Source organism: Aspergillus welwitschiae (assembly GCF_003344945.1).
Source record: "Aspergillus welwitschiae strain CBS 139.54b unplaced genomic scaffold BDQ94scaffold_18, whole genome shotgun sequence".
Lineage (NCBI taxonomy): Eukaryota > Fungi > Ascomycota > Eurotiomycetes > Eurotiales > Aspergillaceae > Aspergillus > Aspergillus welwitschiae.
In genome coordinates this window covers 518,974-543,639 of record NW_020798712.1, presented here as the reverse complement: position 1 = coordinate 543,639, position 24,666 = coordinate 518,974, and the positions used below count along the sequence as shown (strand labels likewise).

The 24,666-nt window shown below is 50.3% G+C and overlaps 8 protein-coding genes across 8 annotated transcripts; 4 read left to right on the top strand and 4 right to left on the bottom strand.

The window, feature by feature from the left end:
• Positions 1-1,286: 1,286 nt before the first annotated feature.
• On the bottom strand, positions 1,287-3,625 carry BDQ94DRAFT_40698 (uncharacterized protein). The gene has a single exon (XM_026775691.1). The coding sequence runs from the start codon at positions 3,117-3,119 to the stop codon at positions 1,389-1,391; it is 1,731 nt and encodes a 576-aa protein (XP_026625799.1). The 5' UTR covers positions 3,120-3,625; the 3' UTR covers positions 1,287-1,388.
• Positions 3,626-5,619: 1,994 nt separating this feature from the next.
• Positions 5,620-7,946, bottom strand: BDQ94DRAFT_40678 (putative MFS sugar transporter). The gene is made up of 8 exons (XM_026775690.1): positions 7,741-7,946; positions 7,406-7,680; positions 6,796-7,342; positions 6,654-6,741; positions 6,399-6,597; positions 6,249-6,349; positions 6,100-6,198; positions 5,620-6,043 (listed from the first exon to the last, which is right to left on the bottom strand). Exons 1-8 carry the CDS (start codon positions 7,810-7,812, stop codon positions 5,847-5,849), a joined length of 1,578 nt encoding a protein of 525 aa, XP_026625798.1. The 5' UTR covers positions 7,813-7,946; the 3' UTR covers positions 5,620-5,846.
• A 1,145-nt stretch (positions 7,947-9,091) lies between these two features.
• On the top strand, positions 9,092-11,028 carry BDQ94DRAFT_145004 (uncharacterized protein). Its single transcript, XM_026766556.1, has 5 exons — positions 9,092-9,593; positions 9,661-9,816; positions 9,891-10,213; positions 10,288-10,357; positions 10,432-11,028. Exons 1-5 carry the CDS (start codon positions 9,290-9,292, stop codon positions 10,563-10,565), a joined length of 987 nt encoding a protein of 328 aa, XP_026625797.1. The 5' UTR covers positions 9,092-9,289; the 3' UTR covers positions 10,566-11,028.
• A 1,479-nt stretch (positions 11,029-12,507) lies between these two features.
• Positions 12,508-14,266, top strand: BDQ94DRAFT_145001 (putative integral membrane protein). Its single transcript, XM_026766555.1, has 6 exons — positions 12,508-12,739; positions 12,790-12,809; positions 12,866-12,902; positions 12,953-13,020; positions 13,074-13,546; positions 13,610-14,266. Exons 1-6 carry the CDS (start codon positions 12,562-12,564, stop codon positions 13,974-13,976), a joined length of 1,143 nt encoding a protein of 380 aa, XP_026625796.1. The 5' UTR covers positions 12,508-12,561; the 3' UTR covers positions 13,977-14,266.
• A 190-nt stretch (positions 14,267-14,456) lies between these two features.
• Positions 14,457-16,866, top strand: BDQ94DRAFT_40619 (potassium channel family protein). The gene is made up of 2 exons (XM_026775688.1): positions 14,457-14,974; positions 15,023-16,866. The coding sequence occupies exons 1-2, from the start codon at positions 14,703-14,705 to the stop codon at positions 16,758-16,760; spliced, it is 2,010 nt and encodes a 669-aa protein (XP_026625795.1). The 5' UTR covers positions 14,457-14,702; the 3' UTR covers positions 16,761-16,866.
• Positions 16,867-17,409: 543 nt separating this feature from the next.
• BDQ94DRAFT_170984 (uncharacterized protein) lies at positions 17,410-18,522 on the top strand (the record flags this gene model as incomplete). Its single annotated transcript, XM_026771616.1, has 4 exons — positions 17,410-17,467; positions 17,655-17,902; positions 17,982-18,185; positions 18,256-18,522. The coding sequence occupies 4 exons, from the start codon at positions 17,410-17,412 to the stop codon at positions 18,520-18,522; spliced, it is 777 nt and encodes a 258-aa protein (XP_026625794.1).
• Positions 18,523-18,689: 167 nt separating this feature from the next.
• On the bottom strand, positions 18,690-21,290 carry BDQ94DRAFT_179191 (putative C6 transcription factor; the record flags this gene model as incomplete). The annotated part of the gene is made up of 8 exons (XM_026773310.1): positions 21,176-21,290; positions 21,079-21,102; positions 20,870-20,991; positions 20,350-20,819; positions 20,000-20,295; positions 19,522-19,947; positions 19,239-19,474; positions 18,690-19,188 (listed from the first exon to the last, which is right to left on the bottom strand). Exons 1-8 carry the CDS (start codon positions 21,224-21,226, stop codon positions 18,690-18,692), a joined length of 2,124 nt encoding a protein of 707 aa, XP_026625793.1. The 5' UTR covers positions 21,227-21,290.
• A 608-nt stretch (positions 21,291-21,898) lies between these two features.
• BDQ94DRAFT_40607 (uncharacterized protein) lies at positions 21,899-24,080 on the bottom strand. Its single transcript, XM_026775687.1, has one exon. It carries the CDS (start codon positions 23,851-23,853, stop codon positions 21,940-21,942), a length of 1,914 nt encoding a protein of 637 aa, XP_026625792.1. The 5' UTR covers positions 23,854-24,080; the 3' UTR covers positions 21,899-21,939.
• Between the last annotated feature and the right edge of the window lie 586 nt (positions 24,081-24,666).

The following is a 24,666-nucleotide window of genomic DNA, read 5'->3' as shown; positions in this document are numbered from 1 at the left end:
CTTCATACATTACCATTTCCTTCATCAACATCTCAAGGATAGTTTTATAACCCCCCACCCCCCTTTGTCATTATATACTACCAACCAGGAACTATGTCAAGTTGGAACTCATGAGCCTCGCACTAAACCGAATCTTCTACGCTAATTAACTAACCATGGAGGGAAAGTGATCAGGGGTATTTGGCATGATGGGTGATTAGTTATCGGTTGTATTCAGAGGGTACTTGGTATTTCTATAGGATTAGTGTCTTGTTTCGTTTCACAATATTCCAGACGTGATTGTTGCATTGGCGTGTGGTAGATAGGGAAGAGGATGAGGGGAGGTGTAGCTGGAAGTTAGCTGAGTAGGAGACATAGTTATAGATAAGGGAGGAGTAACCTCGAATGAGAGGAAAGGTCAAAGGGGTTTGTTGACGCTGAGCTGGGTTGTTTAGTACGCATTTAGCGAATTTCGCATGTTCTATTGGTCTATTTGGTTATGCTGTTTCGATCTATAACTGAAACATACTGCTTCTTTATATTGTTGAAGCTGGTGCATTGAGCGAGTATTTAGAAATCCGGTCTCATGTAGCATTGATCGGTGCAGCTAGTATGCATCAATACGTCGATATATTCATGGATGGAAGATTACCGATAATACTAAGTAGGTAGATTGCATTGAGAGCAGAATAAAGCCAAGGCCCACTTAAGCATTTAGGTAGCAGTAGCCCTCTAGCATTCAGTATCCAGAAGTTTCCAAACTCTGGTCAAAAAGAAAGAGCATACATAGCCAGATGTATGTACGTACAAGTAAAAGTATCCCGTCCCAAGATGGACCAGTGCAAGGAAAGGAAAGAATAAGGAGGTAGCGCAGAGATAAACAGGATCCATTACCAGTTCCAGCAGACTCTTGCGATTTCCCGCTTGGAAGAATCATAAGACACCAGCTCAAGTGGGAAGGAAAAACAAAGAGATAAAGAAAATCTTGATTTAATGATTCTGGTCTCGTGGTTCATCAATCTGTTCAGGTCGAAGGAAAGGATAAGAAGGGGAAGAGAAAAGAGGGTGCAAATAATAACAGGTAGAAAAAAAAAATTCACATTTCATCCGAGGCTTGCTTCGTCAGACAGAAGGATTGGGTCATCGACGGGGCAGAGTCCTGGCCATGTGTCCATGCACAGTGTCAAAAAGAAGAGAGAAACTTAGGCCGAGGCTGAGGATCTCTCTCAAAATCCTGCCATGACATCAAGATTAACCGTCTAGTTTATTCCGGGTAGAAATAGAACTGCGGTGCCTGCAGGAGCTCAAATCCAACAAGAAAAAGTACAAAACAAAAATAAAAGAAAACAAATCATCCAAGCTTTGCACGTCCGTTACGTCTCAAAGTCACATTATGTACGACGTTGGCATTACATGATCGGGGTCTTACGCTTTTCAGCGCTGGAGAGCACAAGCATGGGAGTCTTGCGTCTTTCCTGACCCTGAGCTACCGTCTTCTGGCCAGCGACGACAGCAGCCACTGAGGGTGATCCGGTTCGAGGAGAGGCCTGATCCGCTCGAACCTCGGCAAACTTTCCGCCAAAGAAACCGCCATCTTCGCTGATGGGAGTGGTGTTGTACGGGCTATCCTGGGATCGGCGTTCTCGGGAAGACCTCTCCTTCCTCTCAGAACCAATGGCTCCGTTCGCAGCGGCGCGCAGACTACCCAGGCTGGGTTTGCTGGACAGGCTACCACTGCGAACCGTAGCGTCATCCCCATCGGAGAACGTGAATTCCTTCTCGCTCGCAGGGGTATTGGTGCCACCACTGCTATGGCAGCCAAAGCTCCGAGTTTCGCCACGTCGTTCAATGCCCGCACGAACCAAGTTGTGCACCGCACGTCGACGCTGACGGGTTGCAAAGTTCTTGCTTCCCTCGTGCTTCGATGTTGGCTTGGCTGTAAGCTCCTCAAGGGAAGGTGGTCCACGGGGTTGGCGGATCGGGTGCTCGCCCGCACGAGCCTGTCCGGGCCCAAAGGTTCCAGTAGCTGGGGTCTGAGGCAACGCCGCAGTCTTGGGAGCTGCGGGAGTGATGGCAGTATTGGCCTTGGCCGTGTCAAGTGGCATCTTGAGCGCAGGGTTGAAGGATGAGCTCTTCTTGTGTCCCCTGCGGAAAGCATTCGCCGAGGGAGGAGGCAGAGGAGCAGTTTCTTGCGGGGAGGAACGGCCGCTGGGAGGAGACACAGGCTGAGAAACATTCACAGGAGATTGGCGGTTTTCAGGCGGCGGTGACACCTCAGCTCTGAAGGTAGGTACCTGAACTGAGGGGGACTGGGTCTCCTCTTCCTGGTACTGTGGCGTACTGTCCTGTTGGAAGGTATTGTCATAAATATAGTTTTGCTGCCCAGTCAAGGGGTTGTAAACCGAGTAGAGGCCCGGCTGGCCAGGAACAGGCTGCACCACAGGCTGCACGCCTTGCTGAAGCTGCTGCTGGTAAAATCCCATACCGGGGAGGGACAGAGAAGGGTAATCCTGTTGCTGCTGCTGGACCATAGGGGTTCCCAGATTAAGACCCTGAAACTGCTGAGCGGCCGCGGTGACGCTGATCAGCTGCTGTTGTAAGCGCTGTTGCTGGGCAGCCAAGAAGAGGTTGGTCGACATCAGCTCCGCGTACAGGCTCTCGTCGATCTGCGTATCGCCAGCGATGTCAAGAGCCGGAGGTGCGAGCACCTGCTCCGGCAGAGTGTACATGGGGCGCCCCGTGTTCATGTCCAGACCCTGATTGACGGCTAATGAATGACGAGGGAATCCGGTTCCCATGGCGGTTTGAGGAATGCGATCTGCAGTTCGGTTCGAGAGATTGCCATATCTATCACCCTCCAAGCCAAGGTGCTGCTGGCGCTGAGAAGCCGAGGGCATTGTGGCTGACTTGGGAGCCGTCCTTAAACCAGCAAGCAGGTGCGAACGGCTGGTGCGCGGAGTCGGGATCGGTGCAGATGGCTGAGACTCATCGATGGTCGAGATGTGCGGTGGAGGCACGCTCAAACGCTTGATATGGGAGCCTTTCCTGCGAGAACCAAAGCTGGCTCCAGGCACCCCGAGGGCACTGCCATTATTGAAAGAGGAGTTGTAGGTCATTTGAGCAAGACCGCCAGTGTCCATACTCGTAGCTATAAAGGAGTATAAAACAGTATGTGCAATTGACGAAACGAAACGGTGCTAACGATTTAGCGATTGGAGACGCGATGTGGTCGACCACAAAGGATCCTTCGGCGTATTTAAATATTACAAGGTCGAGGATAGGATGGAGGACCGAAGTGAATAACCGACACCGGGAAACGGAGGGGTTAATAGGTAGGCAACGAACGGGGCGAAAGTCCGGACTCCCTGCAGAAAGCGGTGTTAGCTTGGCTTTTGGAGGCAGTGTCCACGGTGAAACCCAGTACCTGCAGAATACAAGAAGGCACACGCAGAGATGTGCCTTGATAGAATAGGCGACAAAAAGCCAAGGAGTGATTAATAACCAGGTGTACAAGCGATTATAGGGCCAGGCGTCAGAAGCCGATGAAAGGATTCAACTGGCTCACGAGACGGAAGATGGGGACGCGACCGGTGAGAAAGGAAGACCTGAGCGAGTCTCGGATGACGAGAGGACGGAGGTTCTCTGTATTAAAAGACAGAAGATAATAAACGGACCGGAGATGCTCTGCAACTCCCTTGTAACCGTAGAAAATGATGCTCGAGACACAAGATGCAGTAGACGAGAAGGTTCGGTCTACCGTTCAGACCGTCGAGATGGAAGAAGCACGCGGTCGCGGTAGGGAGGGTAAATCAAAACTTTTCGCTTTTCTGACGGAGTGTTCCTTAATTCTTTTTTTATCCACTTTTCTTCACTTCTTTTTACTATTCCTCCTTTTGTGCCTCTCCGTTTGTGACTGCTATTTTCCGCACGTCGAACCTGACGAAAAGAAAGAAGTGGAGGAAGAAACGAGAGGCGACGCCGGGTGCTTCGTTTCGGGAGTTCGGCGCGTGTTTGGCCGCTATTTTTCTTTTTTTTCTTTTTTTCCGTGCCTTTTTCCTTTTCCCAGTTCGAGTTCCGCGCTTAGAAGAGGACCGTCCAGTTAACCGGGAGCCCCAGGCAGACCACCCAAGGAACTTCAAGTTCTTTAGAATGTTAAGCCAACAACAACGACCGCTCGTCGGAAATATGGAGAGTCAAGGAGTAGAAAAGGAAGGTAAAGTAGAGGTAGCGAGATGAATAGACACTATTGGAGAAGGAATGAAGGAAAAAGGGGGGAATAATGAAGAACTGAAGACGGGGTGGGTAGGGGAAGGGTGGTGAGTGGTAAGAGGCTGAGGGGGAAGCAGTGAAAGAGGGCGACTGAGAGAAGAGAGAGAGAGAGGGAGGGAGAGAGGAGGGAGGGAAAGAGAGGAACCAGCGGGGAAGGGAGATAGAGGCGTTGGTAGTGAATAGAAATAGCAACAGGACGACCAGGGAATGAAAGGAGATGAAGAAGGAGAAGCAGCAACAAGAGCAGGAGCAGAGAAAGGGACAGCAAGCAGACCCGGAGAGAAGGGAACTGGAACTATTGATTGGGATCGATCATGCGAATCACTCTACTTAGTGACGGTGATTACTGGCAGTGACTGACTCTCCTGGATGGCCTTGCGAGTCTGCCTGAGACGCTCGCTCGTCGCTCAGGCGCTCTTCTGCTTCCTGATTGGCTCGCTTCCAATCCCCTTAGACAGATTAGGCCTAGTGGAAGGAGGGGGCGACTGGCCAATTGTCCAACAGGGTCTCCTGATTGGTGCCAGCACCCAATTCCCCCGGTGGGTGCCTGAGGTGCCACGGCCGCACTGAGTTGGTGCATCCTTTCCTCCCCCAACTTATCGTGCGAGACGAGGATCTTCAGGAAATGAGCCGACCCTCTTTTGATCAGTAGCACAACACTGAATTAATATCAATCACTATTCCAGGGGCGATCATCTGACCATCCTTATCTGATTCACCCCATGGCCATCCTGGCCTTCTCAATTTGCATGGCCCCAACCCCCATCTTTATCTCTAACCAAGCCCCTCTTAGGGCCCCTCTACGGAGTGCACCGGAAGGTGGTGACTAATTGCACGGAGCTTTCCCTGCTCAAATTGCTGCAGATGCCCAGTCGGGGTGCTCAGGCCAGGCATGTAAAACCAGTATACCACAGTACGCTTTCACCCCCTGACCGATGCTTGGCTCTCTGCAGCCTGATATTGCTGCTAATAGTAGGACTATACCTCCCGGGACCCCAGCTCATTGGCCAGAGTATCTCATCCATGCTCACGTAATGCCATCTGGCCTCTGCCAGGCTGAAACGCCCCATGCCAGTGTTGCCTTCCCAACTGCCTAGCACGGGCACGTAATATCCTGTAGGTGTTCGTAGCAGCCATGCTCCCATATTGCATCATATAGCAGCGCTTTTTTGAGATGACACAGAAGGAAGATGATCCACTGAACACACATTGATTGTCAATCATTATAATTAGAGTAAGTTAACAGAAGATAGCAAGTTCGTGTCACTGATCATCGCCATTATGTCTGCACTTTCCAAACGAGATCAGGACTTCATATGTTAAGGGTTGAACATAGAATTTATGCTCCTGCGTGCCACCGATATCATCCTTCGATAACCAGGGTATCATCAATTGTATGAAAATTAGCTTGCTACCGTGGCCAGATCTTGAATCTCAAAACGCCAACAAGCAGTCCTTGGGGCCTTTTATGTTAATATCACATACCCTTATTGCTGTAGACACTGTAAGTCATCGCTTAGTAGATAGATGGCAGCCGGCGTACCTAGTCAAGAAGCTTTGGCGTCCCCTGTACAAAGCCTTTCCGACAAATGCGGAGGCTATACAGCTTGAGCCTCGTTGTCCTTACTTGAGCCGGAGTGCGGCACACTATCAGGCCGTTTCTCGAGGTCACGTTCGAGGCGGGCTTTCTCCTCGTCCGTTGCGTCAGTTAGATGGACCGCAACTTCCTCGCCAAAGTTCTTCGCAATTTCCTCCAATGTCAATCGAGCAGTCTCCGGGAAGAAGAAGTAGATCACTAGAAGCCACCTATCAATACCATATACCGAACTTGCAAGGCCGTAGCTAGCTTACCTGGAATGAAAAATGCGGACCAGCAAATGATAACCAGATAATACTTCCAGCCAACGTTGTCGAAACCCATTGGCGCGGTTTGAAGTAGGATAAGAGTCGCTGTCATTTGTTATTAGCTACAACGGCTTTACATTGCGAAGGTTTCTTACCGGCGAACTGTCCAAACAAGGAAAAGCCCATGCCAATTGGGCGAATCTCAGTAGGGAAAATCTCAGACACGTAGAGATACATCGTCGTATCACAGAATGTTCTGTTGAAAGATAAGTAGTCGGAAATCACAATCTGAGGTTATCGCTTACCCTTGGAATGCAAGGTAAAGGTACATGAACAGAATGCCAAATCCGTTACCAACCCGGTTCGTGGTGCCCGCGTATTGTGCGGTCATGGCAGCCAAGCAAGAAGTGGTAACAATAATTCCGACAAAGCCTGTGATGTACATTTTGCGACGCGAGTTGACCTTATCGTGAAGCCAGGCACCAAGAGGGTTGTAAATGACACCTGAAAGCACGCCGGTTAGTCTTTCGCGCTTACAGTCAGGGCAGCTTCCATCTTACCAGCAGTTGTCAGCCAGACCGCACTCAGGAGCAGTGGCATGCCGCCCGTCTCCCCTAGGTTGGTGTATAGAAGAACGGCATAGTTGTTCTGTGCGATGTAAGCTATCAGAAATCACGTAGATCTCAGTAGAGAGGAACTCACAATGATCAGAGGTCCGCCAAATTCAGCTCCCCATTGGGTCAGAAAGCCGATAGCCATGCGCTTCCTGTACGACTTCTTCTTCAGTACTGCGTTCCACACATTGCCGTAGGCAGACAATCGCTCCCCCTCAAGACGAATTTGCTCGGCAGTTTGGAAATATTCTTCTTTAGCAACCAGATTGTTAGGGTCGTCTGGGGACTTGCGAAGTCGCTCAAGAACCAATCTAGCTTCCTCATGCTTGCCCTTACTGATCAGCCAGCGTGGAGAGCGAGGAAGCCAAGGCGAACCTAGCAGCAGGATAAGAGGTGGCAAGCACTGTAGACAAAGTGGGAACCGCCAGCCAAATGTGCCAATCTTATTTTCAGCAAAGTAGCAGGCATAGCCTACCCAGCCGGCAAGCATGTAGCCGAAGACCAAAAAGATAGCATGATGGCCAACAAGCCAACCGCGACGAAAGGCACTAGACATCTCGGAAAGATACATTGGACAAACAGTCACGAGGATACCAATTCCGAGGCCGCAGACAAAGCGCCCAGCTTGAAACATTCTAGCTAGTGTTAGCAAGGACTTGTGCTGTAGACGCCGGGGTGGGGGGTAGATGAAGACGCACTTGAGTGAGTTAGAACCTCCTTGAAGTGCTCCTCCAAACATTGAGAAGAAAGCCCCCAACTGGATATTAAATTTCCGACCAAAATAATCACACGACCACATTATGAAGAGCGTCCCAACCGCACCTCCAGCACTGAAGACGCCGTTCGCGGTAGATATAGCAGGAGTTGTTATCGAGGCATATCCCGGCTCGCCCTCCTGAGGCAGATTGAAGTATGTGAACCATCCCGGCTGACCGATAGTGCTTGAGATAATGGAGGAGCAGTAACCGTACGTCTATTGAAAATAGAAATCAGAATAGGAGCAATTGCAGAAGAGGAGATTCTGAGTACTCACCATCGAACCAACTGCAACAAATATAGTGACCAGCCTATTATAGGTACTGGTTTGAGACCCGAACGTCCCCATGGCGAGCTAGGCCTCTGCAACGAATGTAGATCGAAGCCAAAGTGGGAAGAGAAAAAGAAATATAACCAGAAAGAAGAGCAAACAGGTCAACCCGCACGTTGCATCAGATGAAACAATATTGGTCAAGCCACGCGGCTCAAATTTCGATCATGTACCACCCGAAAGTAGCAGGTCTGGGACCGGGGGGTGAGGGAAAAGAGGCGGAAGGAATGCCGGGCAGAAATGAAAATGTAAACAACACTGTGTATGACAGTCAAGGTGCCGGCACATCAGCCTGGGATATATCTCTCGGCGCAGGGTAAGCGGGCAGAGAAAAGGCACCTCTGGGTCTCCCACACATCCTGCACTAACTTGCTTAGCTCGTGGGAGCTTTCTAGCTTTTCCCTTGAGTATACTTCGTTTGCGTTAGAGCACCCACTGGCCGGGGTGGAGTCGACGACGATGTGAGTGGATCCACCAACCACCGACCAGCGACATGACGGCTGCTCAATCACCTGGATGAAGAAGCATGACCGTCCTTTGCCATTCGACAATTCGTTTGCTCTAGACCAGGGGAGGGAAGAAAGACGATGCATTAGTTGTCGTTGCCTCGCTAGCCTGACAAAAAACGGTCTTCTGCCAGGAAGGGGACCGACGCTAAGCTCTTTTTGGGAAGTCTTGTGCTGTTCACTGCATGTATGTACGTTACCGTTATATGCCTGTAAGTATGTTCTGCCGCTTACTCTGGATAGTAAACTCACTACCTCAGAATAGGCAACTGAAAGGACTTAAAGTTCTCTCCATCTCCACCTTGACAGCTAAGTTTTCCGTTTGGGTTTATTGTGGCTGCCCTCGATCAGTTGCCAGTCTTACTCGTGTGGTTCATGGCTCTCAACCGATAAGATGACCCACAAGATATCAGCTAAGATCCACTTGTGGTGAGCATGGTTCAGGTCGCGATTGCTTTGTAACATGGTGCGTATGCACGCTCAGGCATACTAGACAGACAGTTTGGCCGTATTAGTAACCCCGAGCCCTCTTCCAACCTCGGGTTTTGTGGACTCGGCGGGACTATGTCAAACTGGTGCAATCCTCAGCATTACGTTTTGCGTATAGCGTGTAATCCAAACAGGGGAGGGGGGGGGGGTCAAAGTTGGGCGCGGAGGGAGTAAGTTTGTAACTTAAGAAATGCGGGCCTGGTAGCCCGTCGCTGCGATCCGTCTATTGATTTTCTGGATCCAGTGCATCCGCTATGACAACGGCGCCGAACCGGCCTTTCTTCTCTCCCCACCCTGTTAATTTGGGATTAGTAACTATTGGAAGCGATAGAACCACCCTCCAAAGGCTACACAGGTAGGTACCATCGTGCAGTGAAATATTAAAACCTAGTATGCGTACACGGGCTTAGCTAGCTGTTCATCTATCCCTGATTTTCCATCACCCAACGTGCTGTGGCGTGTCTTTATCTTCTATCGGCCTTGCTATCTTTCTCAGAAATATGTCGGGTACTAATACTAGTCGGTCGCCTTTTGATGTACCGTTTGACGAGCTGCCAAACCCAAAGCAAGTATGGATTGGCAAGCCAGGAAGTCGCGAAGAAGGATTAGGGAAGCTTGCCATCTTGACGCCAGAGGTGGTAGCCAATGCTGCTGCCACTGAAATCAAGACCGGCCGACGGGTGACGATGGGCTGGGAACTGACCAAGTTGGATTATCCTAATCTGAACCGTCAACCATGCCACCATCAGATCATTCCGCTTTTGGGCGGTGTGGCTTTCGACGATGTCTATACAATGAATCCTCGTAGGTTATGCACTATTCTTCCTTTCGCCCGCGGTACCCCACCCCCCCTGGGCTGACTCAATCATAGAACAAAGTAGCCAGTGGGATGGTCTGCGGCATTTTTCACAGACGGTTGAGGGCCAAACTGAGCGTGTGTTCTATGGCGGCGCAACAGTCGAGGAAATCAATGACCGAACGAACGATCGGATCGGCTTGCAGCATTGGGCAAAAGAGGGGATTGCTGGTAGGAACTGACCTATTTATTGATTGATTTTTCTGGGTAAGCGACTAATTGCGGTGTCGCATGCTGTTCGACAGGTCGCGGGGTATTGATCGATTATGCCACATGGGCAGAAAAGAGGGGAATAAGATACAGCACATTCTCGACACATCAAATCCGGCTTTCGGATATCAAGGAAATTGCCAAGGAATATGGCATTACTTTCCAAAAGGGCGACATACTTTTCATTCGCACTGGGGTGACGAAGGAATGGGATACAGCCATGACAGATGACCAGAAGCGACAATACTCTGACAACCCGAGCCCGGAGCATGCAGGTGTCGAGGCAACTACAGATGTGCTGCGATGGCTTTGGGATACCGGATTCGCCGCAATTGCTGGTGATGCAATCAGTTGGGAGGTATGCTATCCACTGATATTTTACATTCTATTCAAAGCATCACTATCCAAGTATTTGTCACTGACATGTAGCAGGTCTATCCACCCCAGTCGCCTGATGTGTTCCTGCATGAGTATGTGCTTGCGGGCTGGGGTATGCCAATCGGTACGTTGAAATCAATTGCATGGGAATATGAAGCGGGCTCCAATAGCATACTGACCGGATCTACCTTTTGACAGGAGAGCTATTTGATCTAGAAGCGCTGTCTCAAATTTGCCAAGACCTCCAGCGCTGGACGTTCTTTGTTGCATCTATCCCCCTGAACATGCCCGGAGGGGTATCTTCACCCCCAAACATCATGGCTATATTTTAAAGCGGATCTACCAACAGTGCTTACGAATTGCAGCCGAGCCATTCACTAACGACAGCCACGGACGCCAAGAGCGGAATACCTTTTCCGACTACCCTTCTCCCATATCTGCGACGAAACTGGAGAGGTGGAGATCTTCAATGGCTACACATAACCGAGATGGAAAAGAAGGAGGGACAAAAGGAAGTGGGGAAGAAGTGTAGTAAGTGCGTCTAAGTAAGCGACGAGAGAAAATGAGAAAGCACATACGTACCTCTGCGAACATCGGGTGTAGTAGAGCTATAGTCGAAATCTGCCCACTTTCCAGGTGCCATTGCGACCAGCGATGCCACTAGTACAGTGCGCGGAAACTAGACCAGTCCTGTAACCAGTCGGATTTCAAAGAAGAAACCACAGCATACAGACGTAGATGCCTGCTCGTGGAGTGGTTGATCCAAGTCAGTTCGATGAGATATTTGAATCCAAGAAGCCAGCCCATGTGAGTACTTTTTGCGAAAACTCAATGGCAATTAATACCCTCAGATAAGGTTCGAACGGCGATAATTCGGGGTCATCACCAGGGTCGCATGGAAAACAGAATGTCCGGGAGATTCTGCCACGCGTGAAAGGGGACACAAAAGCAACGCAGGACTCCACTTCGAGTCTATAGTGCGTTTGCCTTTCATAGCTCGGAGAAACGTTTGCTAACCGGGGAGCAACTGTGTGACCAGCCAGACAACGCATTGCTTGACTGCGTAGTGGGTTCATCTGAAAAATTTGCTCAGGACCCTCAGCTCTCACCAACTCCTGCATCGTACTTCTGGTCTCCCTTCTTTTTTATTCCTTTTTTGTCTAGTCATCAGAACAGCCAGTCGATTAGTTTCACAATAATCTAAGACGAGGCCTGGCTATGCCGGGTAAGGCAAGATTGACGTTCCCGAGATCCACCATTGGTAACAGCGTTGCATCCGCACGGGCTTTAAGTTCTCTTAGGCGGCTGGCGGACCCCACTTGCCGCCCGGCGCGCCGCTGCCCCCCCGGCCCCGACTCAGCCCTGACTTACCCATACGGTATGAGACGGTAAGCGACACCTGATCCCAGTGATGTGCACCTCATACCCGCGAGGGATGGATCAGAACCTGGCGTGGCTTTCGATCGACGTCTCTCTTTCACCCACACACCCACCCCCTCCTGTTGTTCTTATCCATCTGCTTCAATAATTGTGTTGGCTTCATTACATTCTAACGCCAGACCAACGCCATTGAAAGGGCGGAGCCTGATCATCTGTTGATCACAATTCAATCCCCCAGCCCTTGGCCGATTGCACGCATGGGTTCCCGCTTCATCGCAACGCATGTGCAACATGTGAACCTGGGGAGGGGACAGTGAGCTTTGACACTGACCTTGCAGATTCGTGCATAGTTACACCCTCTTGTCCCAGCGTTACGATTTAGTCATCGCCAGTCTGGAGTGGAACGGGTCCCAGGCACTAAAATTCGAGCAATCAATTTTCTGCGCCGAACAGCGGCGGATGTCGGAGATGAAAGACAAAAAGACTCTTTTCACTGCTAGTTAGCAATTAGGCAATATTCTCGAGCACTTGGCGAGATCGCCCACGTACTACCGAGCATTAGCCCACACTTGGCCCTTTATTCGGAAAAAGTAAAGCCCATGACTAGTCGTACTTCCTTCATTGCACCCCTGTCTTTGACTAACCCGGTACCCTGTCGCAGGATGCTCTGCAAAGGAGTAAATTCCTTAGGCCCTGCGCTATCGCCTTCAGGGGCGACGGCGTCCTTCTAAATAAATAAAAAAAAAGGCTTGGTGCTTGTGACAAGGGACGAATCGGAGAGCTTTATTGCCCGTGATGTATCGTCCTTGATTGATGTGTCATGAGCCCCGACTTCCCAAATTTGGTTGTGATATAGTCTTAAAGGGGACTTAAACCCAGACTGCTGGGACGTTAAATAAATTCCAGCACCTTGGAAGCGCTTCCGTCAAGCCCTACCCGTTCGTCACGATGCTCGCAGAGCTGCTTGGACGTGATGACACCGGCACAACAGATGGGCATGTTGACAGGTCGGTCCAGAAATGGAATCTGGCGACACAGATATTATGCATCACTACAATGACCATTTTCTTTGCTCTGCGATGTTTTACTCGCCTTGTCATTATGGACGGCTTTAGGAGAGAGGATTGTAAGGGCCTAATGATCAGCTCCAGATGGCCAGTGCTAACCGACTCACAGGGACATGTCTAGGTGCCTGGGTAAGGATATTGATGCCAACCTACTGGAAAAAGATGCTCATCTATTTTACTGGCAGTTTCTTGGTGTGTGTTATTCGGTCATTGCTTTGATCAGTAAGTATAAACACAAGCCTTTTTCGGAGATTTGCTGAGTATTAATCCAGTGGGACACTTTGGGGGCGGGGTGCACTACGCGGATGTGCCTGTATCCCATCGCATACCCTTCGAAAAGGTATGTTGAATATGTCTCTTACAGTCCCCAATTTGCTGTGTTAACTCGCTCAGACGGTGTATGTGACAATGGTCATGTACGGCCCGACCGCATATTTGACAAAGTTGTCCCTACTTTGGATCATTGCCCGAGTCTTCAGCCCTTATCGCAAAACCGTTATATTCATCTACGTATTCTTGGGTGTTATGCTAGCCTACTATATTCCAGCGGTCATCGTCAAGATCCGGATCTGCGACCCAATAGCGAAGTTCTGGGCCCCCGACACATCGGGGTCATGTCTGGACCAGACATCAATCATTCTTGCCGATGCGGTTGTCAGTGTCGTTAGCGATATGACTATCCTCATTCTTCCCCTACCTTTGACGGTAGGGTTGCAATTGCCGCTGAAGAAGAAATTGCGAGTCATGGTCGTATTGGGAGCTGGAGGACTAGCATGTGCATCGAGTATTGTCCGTCTGATCCTCATTATTTTGACGGGGCAATCGAAGGACGGGACACTGGCTTTCATGCGCATTAACATGTTTGGGTATGGCTGCGCTCTAAGCTTGATATTACTGTATCACCTAGCTGACGTTTCTTTCGTCTACAGGAACGCCGAGATAACGATTGGGGTCATTTGTGCCTGCTTGCCCGCCCTTTCAGCCCTGGTCTCCCGTACCCACCGCGAGTATACGAGCAACAAATACTCGAGTCATAAGAACACCCAGACATCACAGTATGAGTTGAACAAGGTCAAGAATAGTCGTCCCAGTCGCGCGGATAGGAGCAAAAACCAGATGACCCTGACGGAGGTTGGATCGGACCAGGACATTCTCATCCCCAACGCTCAGGAAGCGCCAAGGATCGAGACCACGGTCCGTGGCGATTCAGAGCGGCAAGGCACAGAAACCATGGGGATCATGAGAACTGTCGACGTATCAACTACTGTGACCTCGCGGTACAATGAAAACGAATGACAGGTAAAAGTCTTTTGGCGGTATGGCGGCGTTCCGGGGTTTATCATTATGCTGTGCCTTAACCGGCTCACATCTCGACGAATCGACATGGTTTTCTTAACGTATCTATAATAATATAGTGTATCATATGCTTTCCTGACCTCATAACGGCCTTAATGTCGATTTATGTCTGTGTATATTTTGACGCCAGGAAGCAATATGATGGCTGTTGACTTGCTCGCGCATTGTGACAAACATCACAATGTAGTGATACTAAGGTTCTGATGGACCCACATAATTGACAGAAGCTTATATGTTGCATTTCATCTGCTAATGAATCCTGGGTCATGAGGAACGAAGAAGACTCACGGGTACCTGGGACGATGAATTATGACGTCATGTCCAAATGGAGTCAGTAGGGCACATTCCCGGGGTTGGCTCGTCACGAGATGTGGCTGCCGCGAGTTGCCGCCATTGCAAAACAAGGAATCTTTGGCTTCGCTGGTGATGCTCGCCATTCTGCGGAGATCCAGTAGGCTATTTGTCCTGCGAGACTTTCTTGCATTTCTTGGACGGCCATCGAACCGGTCTATGTATCTTTGTCGTGACGGCTACTCCATGTCTACCCCCTTGGAATGAACTATCAAGCCATATGTCTTATCTAAAACATCTATCACAAATACTTTTCAGATTATAGCATAGGCGATCCCTTCGGCTTGGGTAGCGGCGCGTCGCCTCAATCGAGATATGAACGATGATAAAGATCGACCTCCGAGCACGGAAAAAAGGTCGCTTTGCAGGAAGTTCCGAAATCAATTTAATCCGAGGCCTGCAGAAGATGATGGGCCACAAGACTGGTGGATCGCATCTACTGCTATTCCACTGGTAGCAGCTACCACTGCTCCTCTCGCAAACCTCATGTCTATTGTTGCCCTTGTGATGCCGTGGAAAAGCAAGCTACTTGGGCACACCGCATCATCAGGCGCACCAGCGCAGGAACTCATCAGTGATCCTCGATGGTGAGCGCAGATTGCAGGGATTTTCGCAAATAATGCTAACCCTACCAGGTGCATAGCTCTTAATGCCACATCACTCGCATGCGGAATCGCAGGAAACGTGTTTCTTCTGGTCAACTTTACGCGCACTATGCGATACATCATAGCCTTGCCCGCATCTATCATCCTCTGGTGCCTGGCCACATCGATTCTGATCGGTATAACTGTTGCTACGAACATATATGACGGTCCCGTACCACCTGAACAGACCTATTCTCAGGCTTACTGGAGTGCGGTCATCGCAGCAGCTCTGTATTTCTTCCTCACCGTTATCCTAATGATCAACATGCTGGGATATGTTCTGGGGCACTATCCTCAGTATTTTGCTCTTACTGACGGCCAGAGAACATTGATATTGCAAACTACTGCATTCGTGGTGTGGCTACTAATAGGTGCTGCTATTTTTAATGCTGTCATTGATGACATATCGTTTGGCGATGCACTATATTTCTCAGACGTCACGATCCTGACATTGGGGTACGGCGATATCACTCCTCCGACTTCGGTCGGCAAAGGCCTTGTATTTCCCTATGCGGTGATGGGCATCATCATCCTGGGTCTCGTGGTGGGAAGCATCCACGACTTTGCCCGGGAACTGCAATACGACAATGTTGTGCGAAAGCACGTCGAAAGAAAACGGCAAGCTACTATCGAGCACTCTATTTCACTAGAACCAGGGGCAGCGGATCCGCATATCAATGACAAATCCAGGCATCGACCCAAACGTGGCGGACGCAGTGCTATCGACGCACTTTCATTGGTAGGCCGACCAAAGCTCCTCATCATGAGGGAAGAAAAAGACCGCTTCAACGCCATGCGAGCAATTCAATACGAGACCGTTCTCTTCCGGCGGTGGTACAATCTAATATTGAGCGTCATCATGTTCGGTATAGTCTGGACGTGCGGTGCCGTGGTCTTCTGGCGCCTAGAACAAATCACATACTTCCAAGCTCTATACTTCGGCTTTTGCTCCCTCCTCACGATCGGATATGGAGACATCACACCCACCACCAACGCAGCGCGGCCCTTCTTCATTGTCTGGTCCCTTCTCTCCGTCCCAACAATGACAGTTCTGATTTCAGAAATGAGCGACACAATCGTCGTTGCATTCAAGCACGCCACTAGCGTTTTCGCAGACTGGACCGTTCTCCCACAGTCCGGAAAATACCGAGAGTTCCTCCGTAAATTCCCAATCCTCTATACTACTCTCCAGCATCGCGAAGAAAACAGACGGGTAACCGAAGGCTTCCACGTCGGGTTGGATAACGAAGAAAGAGGCACAGGAGCAGAGCACCAGCACGACTCCGAACATCCACCCGCAAGATCGCTCAAAGAACTCGCCAGCGAGCCAGACACAACTTCAGGCACGGGAACAGGATCAACATTCCACTTTGCACAGCAACTCGCATACGCGATCCAGCGAACTACCCGAGATGTTGTAGAAGGGGAGCGGAAACGATATACCTACGAGGAATGGGTGGAATTCACACGACTGATTCGCTTCACAGACCCCAGCCCAGACGGCGTGGAAGTTCAAGAAGATGAATACGGAATCCTGAATTGGGATTGGATCGGTAAGACGAGCCCAATGTTAGCCACGCAGACCGAACCAGAATGGGTTCTGAATCGTCTCTGCGAGAGCCTGATTCGGTATGTCGATATCCAAGCGAAGCAGGCAGCCGGCACGACGAGAGAGGAAGACGAACCGACCTTGAGGAAGCAAAGGGAGATTAAGTTCGAGGATCAGTAAATAATTTATCTACTTCAATTTTTGTATATACATATATTTTTCTTGATCTTTTCAGACCATTTCTCTCAATTGGAATATTATAACAGACTCTGAGATCGAATAGAACATGTGGCCCTCACACAGAGCAGCACCCTCCCTTACATCAAAACCAACCAACTATACTTTCTTTCCCATATGCAACAACAAAAAGTGACACAAATCTCCCATTTCCCTAATATCCTGTATATACACCGAAATGAACGAATCCCCTGTCCCGTGTAGATCCATAGGGTAGATGATCTGCCTCGGGCCATCCGGACTTCATTCCGTCCCAAAGTAACTTAACAACGTAGTACCATCTAAACTCCCAATCTCCGCACGACTCCAACCGACCAACCAACCACATGCAATCTGGAATGCAACCCCTCCCTGGATCAACGTCGTAAGAAAGAAAGGGGAAAGCCCCATTTTTCTTTCCCACTCTTATCGCCAGAACAAAAAGCGGGGTAAGCTGCATCGTGTCATACTCTCTCTCATAACTGTGGCACATTATCCGTATATAAGAAAAGACAGGAATCGTCCCGTCGAGCAAAGCTAACCAACTTACTCGAGGAGTATTCCGCGCCTACATTTGCACCTACTAATTACCAACTCAGCCCTATATACCAACATGACGAAACAACTCGCTCCTGGCGCCCGACTGGAGGGCAAGGTTGCTATTGTTACTGGTTAGAGTCCCTTTCTCACTTCTTTTGTGCCCCTCCTTTTACTATCCCAAGGCCAACTCGTACGACTGTTCGTTCGTCTATTTATCTATCTATATATTTATTTACTGTTTCCGACAAGATATGCCTCGATCTATACACAATACTAACACAGTCTTTCCCATCACTAACTGCTAACGAGTAACAACAGGAGCCGGATCCGGTTTCGGCGCCGCCATCGCGCAGCGCTTCGCCTCTGAAGGCGCCAAGGTCATCGTTGCGGATATCAGTTCCGAGGGGGGCCAGAAGACAGCTGCCGCGGATCCGGAAAATATCGTGTTCGAGCAGATGGACGTGACCAAGGCAGCAGATTGGAAACGCATTGTGGAGAAGGCGGTGTCGTTGTTCGGAAAATTGGATGTGTTGGTGAATAATGCGGGCACGACGTATCGGAATAAGGTATTTCATTTTATTGATTTCCCTCCTTTCATGTTCATTGCGTGCATTAGTGAAGTGAGGCTCATGTATGGTTGATCAGCCGACGTTGGAGGTCACCGAGGACGAGTGGGAGCGGGTGTTCAATGTGAATGTCAAGGGAGTTTATCTGGGCAGTCAGGCATTCGTGGCTCGGGTGATTGAGCAGGGCCAGGGCGGTTCGATAATTAATATCTCGTCGACGGGGGCGTCGAGACCTCGGCCCGGGTTGGTGTGGTATAATGCGTCCAAGGGGGCGGTTTCTAATGTGAGTAAAATGCGTATGCTTTCCCCTTTGGTGTGGGGTTCATTGGATACTGATAATATGCAACAATCAGGCTACCAAGGGTCTGGCGGCTGAGTATGGGCCGCATAATATCCGCGTCAACTCGGTTGCTCCTCTTCTATCGGCTACGCCGTTGTTCTCTGTGTTCACGGGCATGGAGAATACGCCGGAGAACTGGGAGAAGTTCATCGGAAATGTGCCGTTGGGTCGTCTCACGGAGGGGGATGATGTCGCAAACATTTGCCTGTATCTGGCCAGTGATGAGGGGCGTTTTATCAATGGAACGGAGATGGTCATTGATGGTGGGAAGTGTATCTGAGTCGTGAGACCGATCATTATCGACGATGGGTCCGCAAGAATCACATTGTGGCAGCGTCCTGTATCTCGACCTAGTGAATGCTGTCAGCAAATCAAAGCAGCACGAAAATCTGCTTTTGGTCCTGTAGTAGTAGGGTAATTGGGAACTTGTATCTGTACTTACCACAATTATGTCCAAGAAGAAGGATCGAACAGAGAAATATCTTCCTCTAGCAGGCCCATCATGTGCTGGTTTCCCGAGAACCAGTTCCCCAGTTGGCTGGTCTGAGGTATTGGACCAGAGTATTGGCCTTCCATGGTGCCCCGTGCATCTCCAGGCGCTGACCCAGCAGGAACAGGTGCGGATGCCCACGCCCCATAATTATCGTCAGCCGACATAGGTGCCAGCCCAAGCGCACTGAGGTATACATCAAACTCCTGACCGACGGAAGCCAGGTCTTGATCCTCCTTGACTTGCACTTGTTCTTTTGCCTCAATGTACAGTCTGGCCACATTGCTGAGAACTTGACATAGCTGATACAGTTTCGAGATGGCCTCAGAAAGAAAGCAATTGGGCTGCAGGGAAGCCACAAAATCTTCTAGTCGAGCGAGATCGTCCCACGATGATACAGCGATGGCGTGGCAGAAGATCACTATGAATGGAACAAATGGTGCGTATAGAATGGTCCTGGAGGGTAAATTAGAGATATGGCGGTGTGCCAAGCATCTGCAACTTACCAGTGGAAGTACGCGGCCTTGATATGCTCTGTCATCTCCTTCACTTCCGCCATACAGCCCTGATGCACCTCCAGGGCTGATCTGGCCGTTTCTATGCATTCATGGATGAACGTGCCCTGTGTCCCTGGTGGAGGAATAGCGCGGTATATCAACGTTAAGACTGACAAGCGGGCGACCTTGTCTGACCTGAAGAACACTTCATCGACCGGGGATCGTTGTTTGTCGAATTGAATACCCTAGGCTATGTTAGAGTAACACTGGCTATATTACCAACAGTGCATACCTCGAATGGCTCCATAATCTCTTGCTGCACCTCAGAGGCCAGCTGGCGAGCATGAGCAGCTCGCTCACTTTCCGGTCGCGCCAAAGCTGCAGGACTGTAAAGTAATTCGTACACTTTCCCCTGTATTGTTGCAAATCGGACCCACAACACGTATATTTTGCCATATGGCTCATCTAATCCGGCCATATCGATGTTTAGTAGAGAAGTGACATCATAATCCTGGATGGTTGACGCGCGTCCCAGACGCAGGGAAATCGCTTTGTCCAAGACGTAGACTGTCCAGAATAGTATATTCCCAAGGGAGGGCTTGCTGCCGCTTTCTGAAGGGCTTGATCGATGGTATCCGAGTGTTTGGCATAAGCGGAAGGCCGCTGAAGTTAACGTCATCGCGAACGACGGCTTCGACATCTCGATTGCATAGACGGCCTGGACTTCTGTCAGCAGTTTGGAAATTCTTGTCTGCGACTACAACGCTTACCCCTAGTGCGAGTGCTTCGATGTTTTCATCGTTCGCAGGCATCAGAAGGCTCAAACTCCCCAGAGCAGTTTCAAGGTTGACCAGACAGAGGTTAAGATATTTATCATACTCCTCTCTCGTCTGTGAATCCTTTGTGATAGCAACCACATCGCTAATTAGGTAGAGAAGAGCGCCGTTAACCACAATAAAAGTAGCATCAGAGTAGTCTTCCGTGGAGAAGTAGACCTGGCGGCATTTTTCGACTAGCCGTGGGGTAGACAGGAAAGGCAAGTATGCTTGCAGGATACTCGGGTGCTCTGACAGTACGTTAGGGAAGCTACAACAAGAACAAATTACATCTCAAGAATTACCTTGGCATTTGCGCAGGAGTGCTAGAACAACCTGCGCCGGAGGCATGGTAAGCTCCCGCAATCCTGAGCCTGGAATAACCCTCTGATTCGGGAACCGCACTTGGCGGGAGGGAGATTGTGCCTGGTGGTCTTGCATATTGACGATCTGCTTCAAGGATGCAAGCGCGGTGCTTATTTTGGGGGTCGACATCTGAAGGGCACTGCGAGAGACGGCTGTCTCTAGGAATTCTCTGGCGTAGGCGGAGTGGGCAGCAAGAGAGGAATTTCCCTCAAAGGCAGGAGTAGACTCGTGCTGATCCAGCGCTGCAGCAGCACTAGTGTAATTGGTCGTAGTGGATGGACTCAGCTGGCTTGACAGTGGAGTAGAGTGATGACATTGTTCCGAAGGGCCCTTAGCGTGCGCTCTGAGTTCCAAAAGGGTACGCTCAATGTTTCCCAGGCGCTCTTCGATGAGGTCAATCTTCCTCTCACTACACCATATCAGCCGAACTCAATAAGCAGGTTACTTGCTGTCACGTACTACTGGCTCGAGATAAGCACACGCTTCTTTGGCTCTGGGGGCTTCTGACCAGCGCCAGTTGAGCGGCAGATGATTTGGGAACTGCGGCAATTGGAGCAGGGAGACCGCTTGTCACAGCGTATCTAATAGTCGCATACAAGAATCCATCAATGTCCGTCCTGAAAGGGGAAACCCACATCAATTATTGATAGACTGCAGTAGTTACATACCTTTCGGAGGCGGCATTGATCGCACTGGCATGCGTCAGCATTGTGGACTGGAGACAGTCCATGAGTAGTATGAGTATGCGGTGCAACTCGAACTTACCGCACGCCTGACAACTGGCTCCTTCTCACTCTCGGGTCCCTCGGGCTCCATATAGTCAAGCTTTCCAAGATAACCGGTTCCCGATAGCGCGGCTTATTACTTTTCCCAGCAGAGCAGAGATTGTGAGTGTTGGGGACGGTGAGGGCGTGTTGGTTGCAGGAAGTGTGAGACTGGCGGATCCCGCGGAGACCGAGAGTGTGGACCGAACTTTGATTGCTTGCCTAATCGTCACACTCTCAGCGACTCTTTGGCATCACGGAACATCTACAGACTACTCCATCTATTAATTTTCTTTTTGTGTGATAATCTATTTGAGGCAACTAATATGTATTGTGGCTACGCATGTTGGACCAATACAGACGTCATGCAGCAGTAGCCCTTGCATATGTACAGCTGATTCTACTTGCGTTCCATGTTCCACCCTCCACTCTAGAGATGATAAATTGCTAGAGATATTCTATTCGTCTATACATTTTGCTCGTGGTCGCATCACAGCTAGGCGTAAAACCCAGCCACGTCTATGGTAGGTCTATTTCTTTTGCATCTGATGGCCGATGGGCCTATCCTTTCTTTTCGGCTCCTCCGGGCATCTCCTAGTAGGACCCGTATCGGGTCGGCGTTTATCGCTCGGACAACTCCAACAAACGACCAGGAAACCCCCAGCCTAGACAGCCACGGCTAGTTTATAGCCAGGGAGAGTTAGGAGGTTCCGGAAGTGTGGGCAACCAATTGGCCATATCCCAGAACCATACGCGTTCCTCGGTTCACTTCTTGATTCCAATAACAGCCAAGTTTCTCGGACTCTCCTTGTACTCAAACACCGGCTCAACCCAGCACTCCTTCACTGAGTCGTGTTCACGCAGGAATTGCCATCTGTCAACGACAATGATGGCCTCAACCAGAGCAGCACTGAAAGCCATCAAGCTCCAGACCACGCTCAGGTTCTTTTTCGCATACCAGTAATCCTTCACGTAGCGATCAAAATCTTCCTCAGTCAAATCCGCCATTCCTGCCTTGACCCTCTCACCGAAGTTCGGGTCGCGACCCAGCTTCGTCACCGCAGCATTGGCATACGCGGCAAAGGAAACAAAAGCCGATTTCCGTAGAGAGCCTACAATCAGAGGGTTTCCGGCATCTTCAGGTTCGGTGGATTCCTCATACAGGTTGTCCGGGTTCTTGGGCTTCGCAACTACCTTGCGATCCACAAGCATGCGCTGGAGCAGACTCCGATAGAAGTGGCGGGTGAAGAAGTCTTCGCTGTCTTTCCGGCTCCAGTTGTACGGGGCCTGCAAGGACATCGAGCGAGCGGTGATGTTGAGCTTCATGCCCGTTCCACTTTCATGTTCGTAAACCTCAAACCGTTTCGACATCGGAAAGCCATGGGGGTCGTATGCAACGGCATCCTTTGTCAGACGGGGGTGCATCGACCGGAGAATGGGAAGCTTGTAAGTAGCAGGACCCAGTCTCTCAGTGACCAGGTTGTAACAACATCCGATCATAGCAATGGCTTTAACGGAGGGATTCAGGGTCAGAGACCGTACTCCGTGATGGAGAAGGTTACCACAAGAATGTAGAGAGATGACCATGACGTTAGCATCCTTTGATTCGCCTTGAGCTTCGGTTTCCCCTTCGACAGGCGCAGCCTCAATGACGTCTTTGATGATGGGTTCGAGGTAACCGTCCTTGATCTCGTGCTCAATGTAATCCATTTTACCTCTAGGTTTCTCCGGATCTACTTCCTCCTCGGTGGCAGTTTTCGGGACATTGCGGTAAGGAGCGAACCCGATCTCGCCAGGTGCGAGACTGATATCACGGAAGACGTTGATCATGGCCATATCCTCTTCACCACCACCTGCCGCATCGCTTGGGCCCTTGGTAGCATCACCCTTCACATTAGCGGATTCTTGACCATCGGTACCTGTCTCTGCAGGCGCATCCGGTTCTGCACAGGTCTTGCAGTTTGCCAGTTTCTTGTTGTACATGTTGACGCGTTTCTTTTCCTGCAGCTTCGCATGAATATCCATTCCCTTCGCGCCACTGATGAACTGATGCTTCCGCTCGATGGCAACAATGTGTCTATTGTAAGGGGGACACGCAAGCGTCCGTCCGAGGTAGCTCTGGCCCGAACCGAAATCGACAATGTGTGTGATAGGATCGCCCCGTTGTTCGTCCACCGTGGTACAGAGGGCATCGACGTATTTCGAAAAGTGCGCGACCTCGTGGTACTTCTTGACGTTCATTCCGACGGCGATCTTCCTCGGGATCGACGGTGTTCCGGGCTCTGAGGGAGTGAAATCCCGCCCCAGGCTCAGTCGACGGATCTGATGGATATACTCCAATAGGTCCAGAGGAGGCAGAGGCGCCCCGCGCCACTGTGCGCTTGACTCGCCACCACGCGCAGCATCCTCCCGACTTTGGTCTAAAAGAGGTCGGATGTCATCCCGCAGAAGTAGGTCCAAAATGTCCTGAATATCATGCTGGTCGAAAAAAGTCCTCCAGTGTTCCGGCAGCAGAGAGGTATACAGGTCAGGTTCGCGGGTCAGGAAATCGAGGATGTGTACACCGCCGCAAAGATGCCTGAAGATGGCGGAAGAATTCGCGAAAGACAAGAGGGCCTCGACGTAGGCATCCGGATCCGTCCACTCTTCGGCGAGTGGGAGGGGTTGCGACGGAATCATGCGTCAGGTGTGATTGCAGCGAAAACGGGCTAGACTGGGATGGATATGCAGGATGACATCCGAACCGGATTCAGGGATTCTGAAGATGTCTGACGGGAGAGTCCAATGGGCGGAAAGGACAATGCGGGGGGTGAAGTTGAAGCGACCGTCACAGAACAAACAAGGAAAGGGGAATGAAGAAGAGAAAGAGTGGTGGTGGGGTGATTTGCTATCGATATACACGACCCCGAAATTTTTCGAGGGGCGATCGATAGAGACAGGCGGATTTGGTTTAGCCGTGGTTGGACCCACTGATTAAAGCATCGTTACTGTGTGGTTCTGTGGTTGGTTAAGGTGACGGAGTCTCCGGGTCGGGAATTGCGGAGATGGAAGATGGGGGGAGAACGAGCGGATATGGACCCAAACTCGACTCATCAATCATCACAACTCTTTTTTCCCCCTATCTATTGGTCCCTAAGTCTGACAGCGACATCTCCTTAGCGTGTCATACTTCAATTGACTCCCTTCTTTCTCGCCCCCTCCTCCCGGTTGAACCCCTGGCGGCCACCCAAAAAGGGCACTATTGAAACTATATGGGCTAGTCCGTCCTGGAAAGCCGCTGATCGCATGCTTCACCACCCATCGTCCCCTCCATGTGTCTCCTGCGACACTCAGCGGAAGCACTAGTTCGTCTCTGTTCATGGTGCTACGTGTGACTTTGAACCGCTTTGAGAAACCAGAAATTGTGTCCAGGCAAACAAACAGCAAAGTCGGGCTGGTGTTGGCAACCCATCTTCCCTGTCCCTATCTCTATTTCTATCTCTCCCTCCTGGT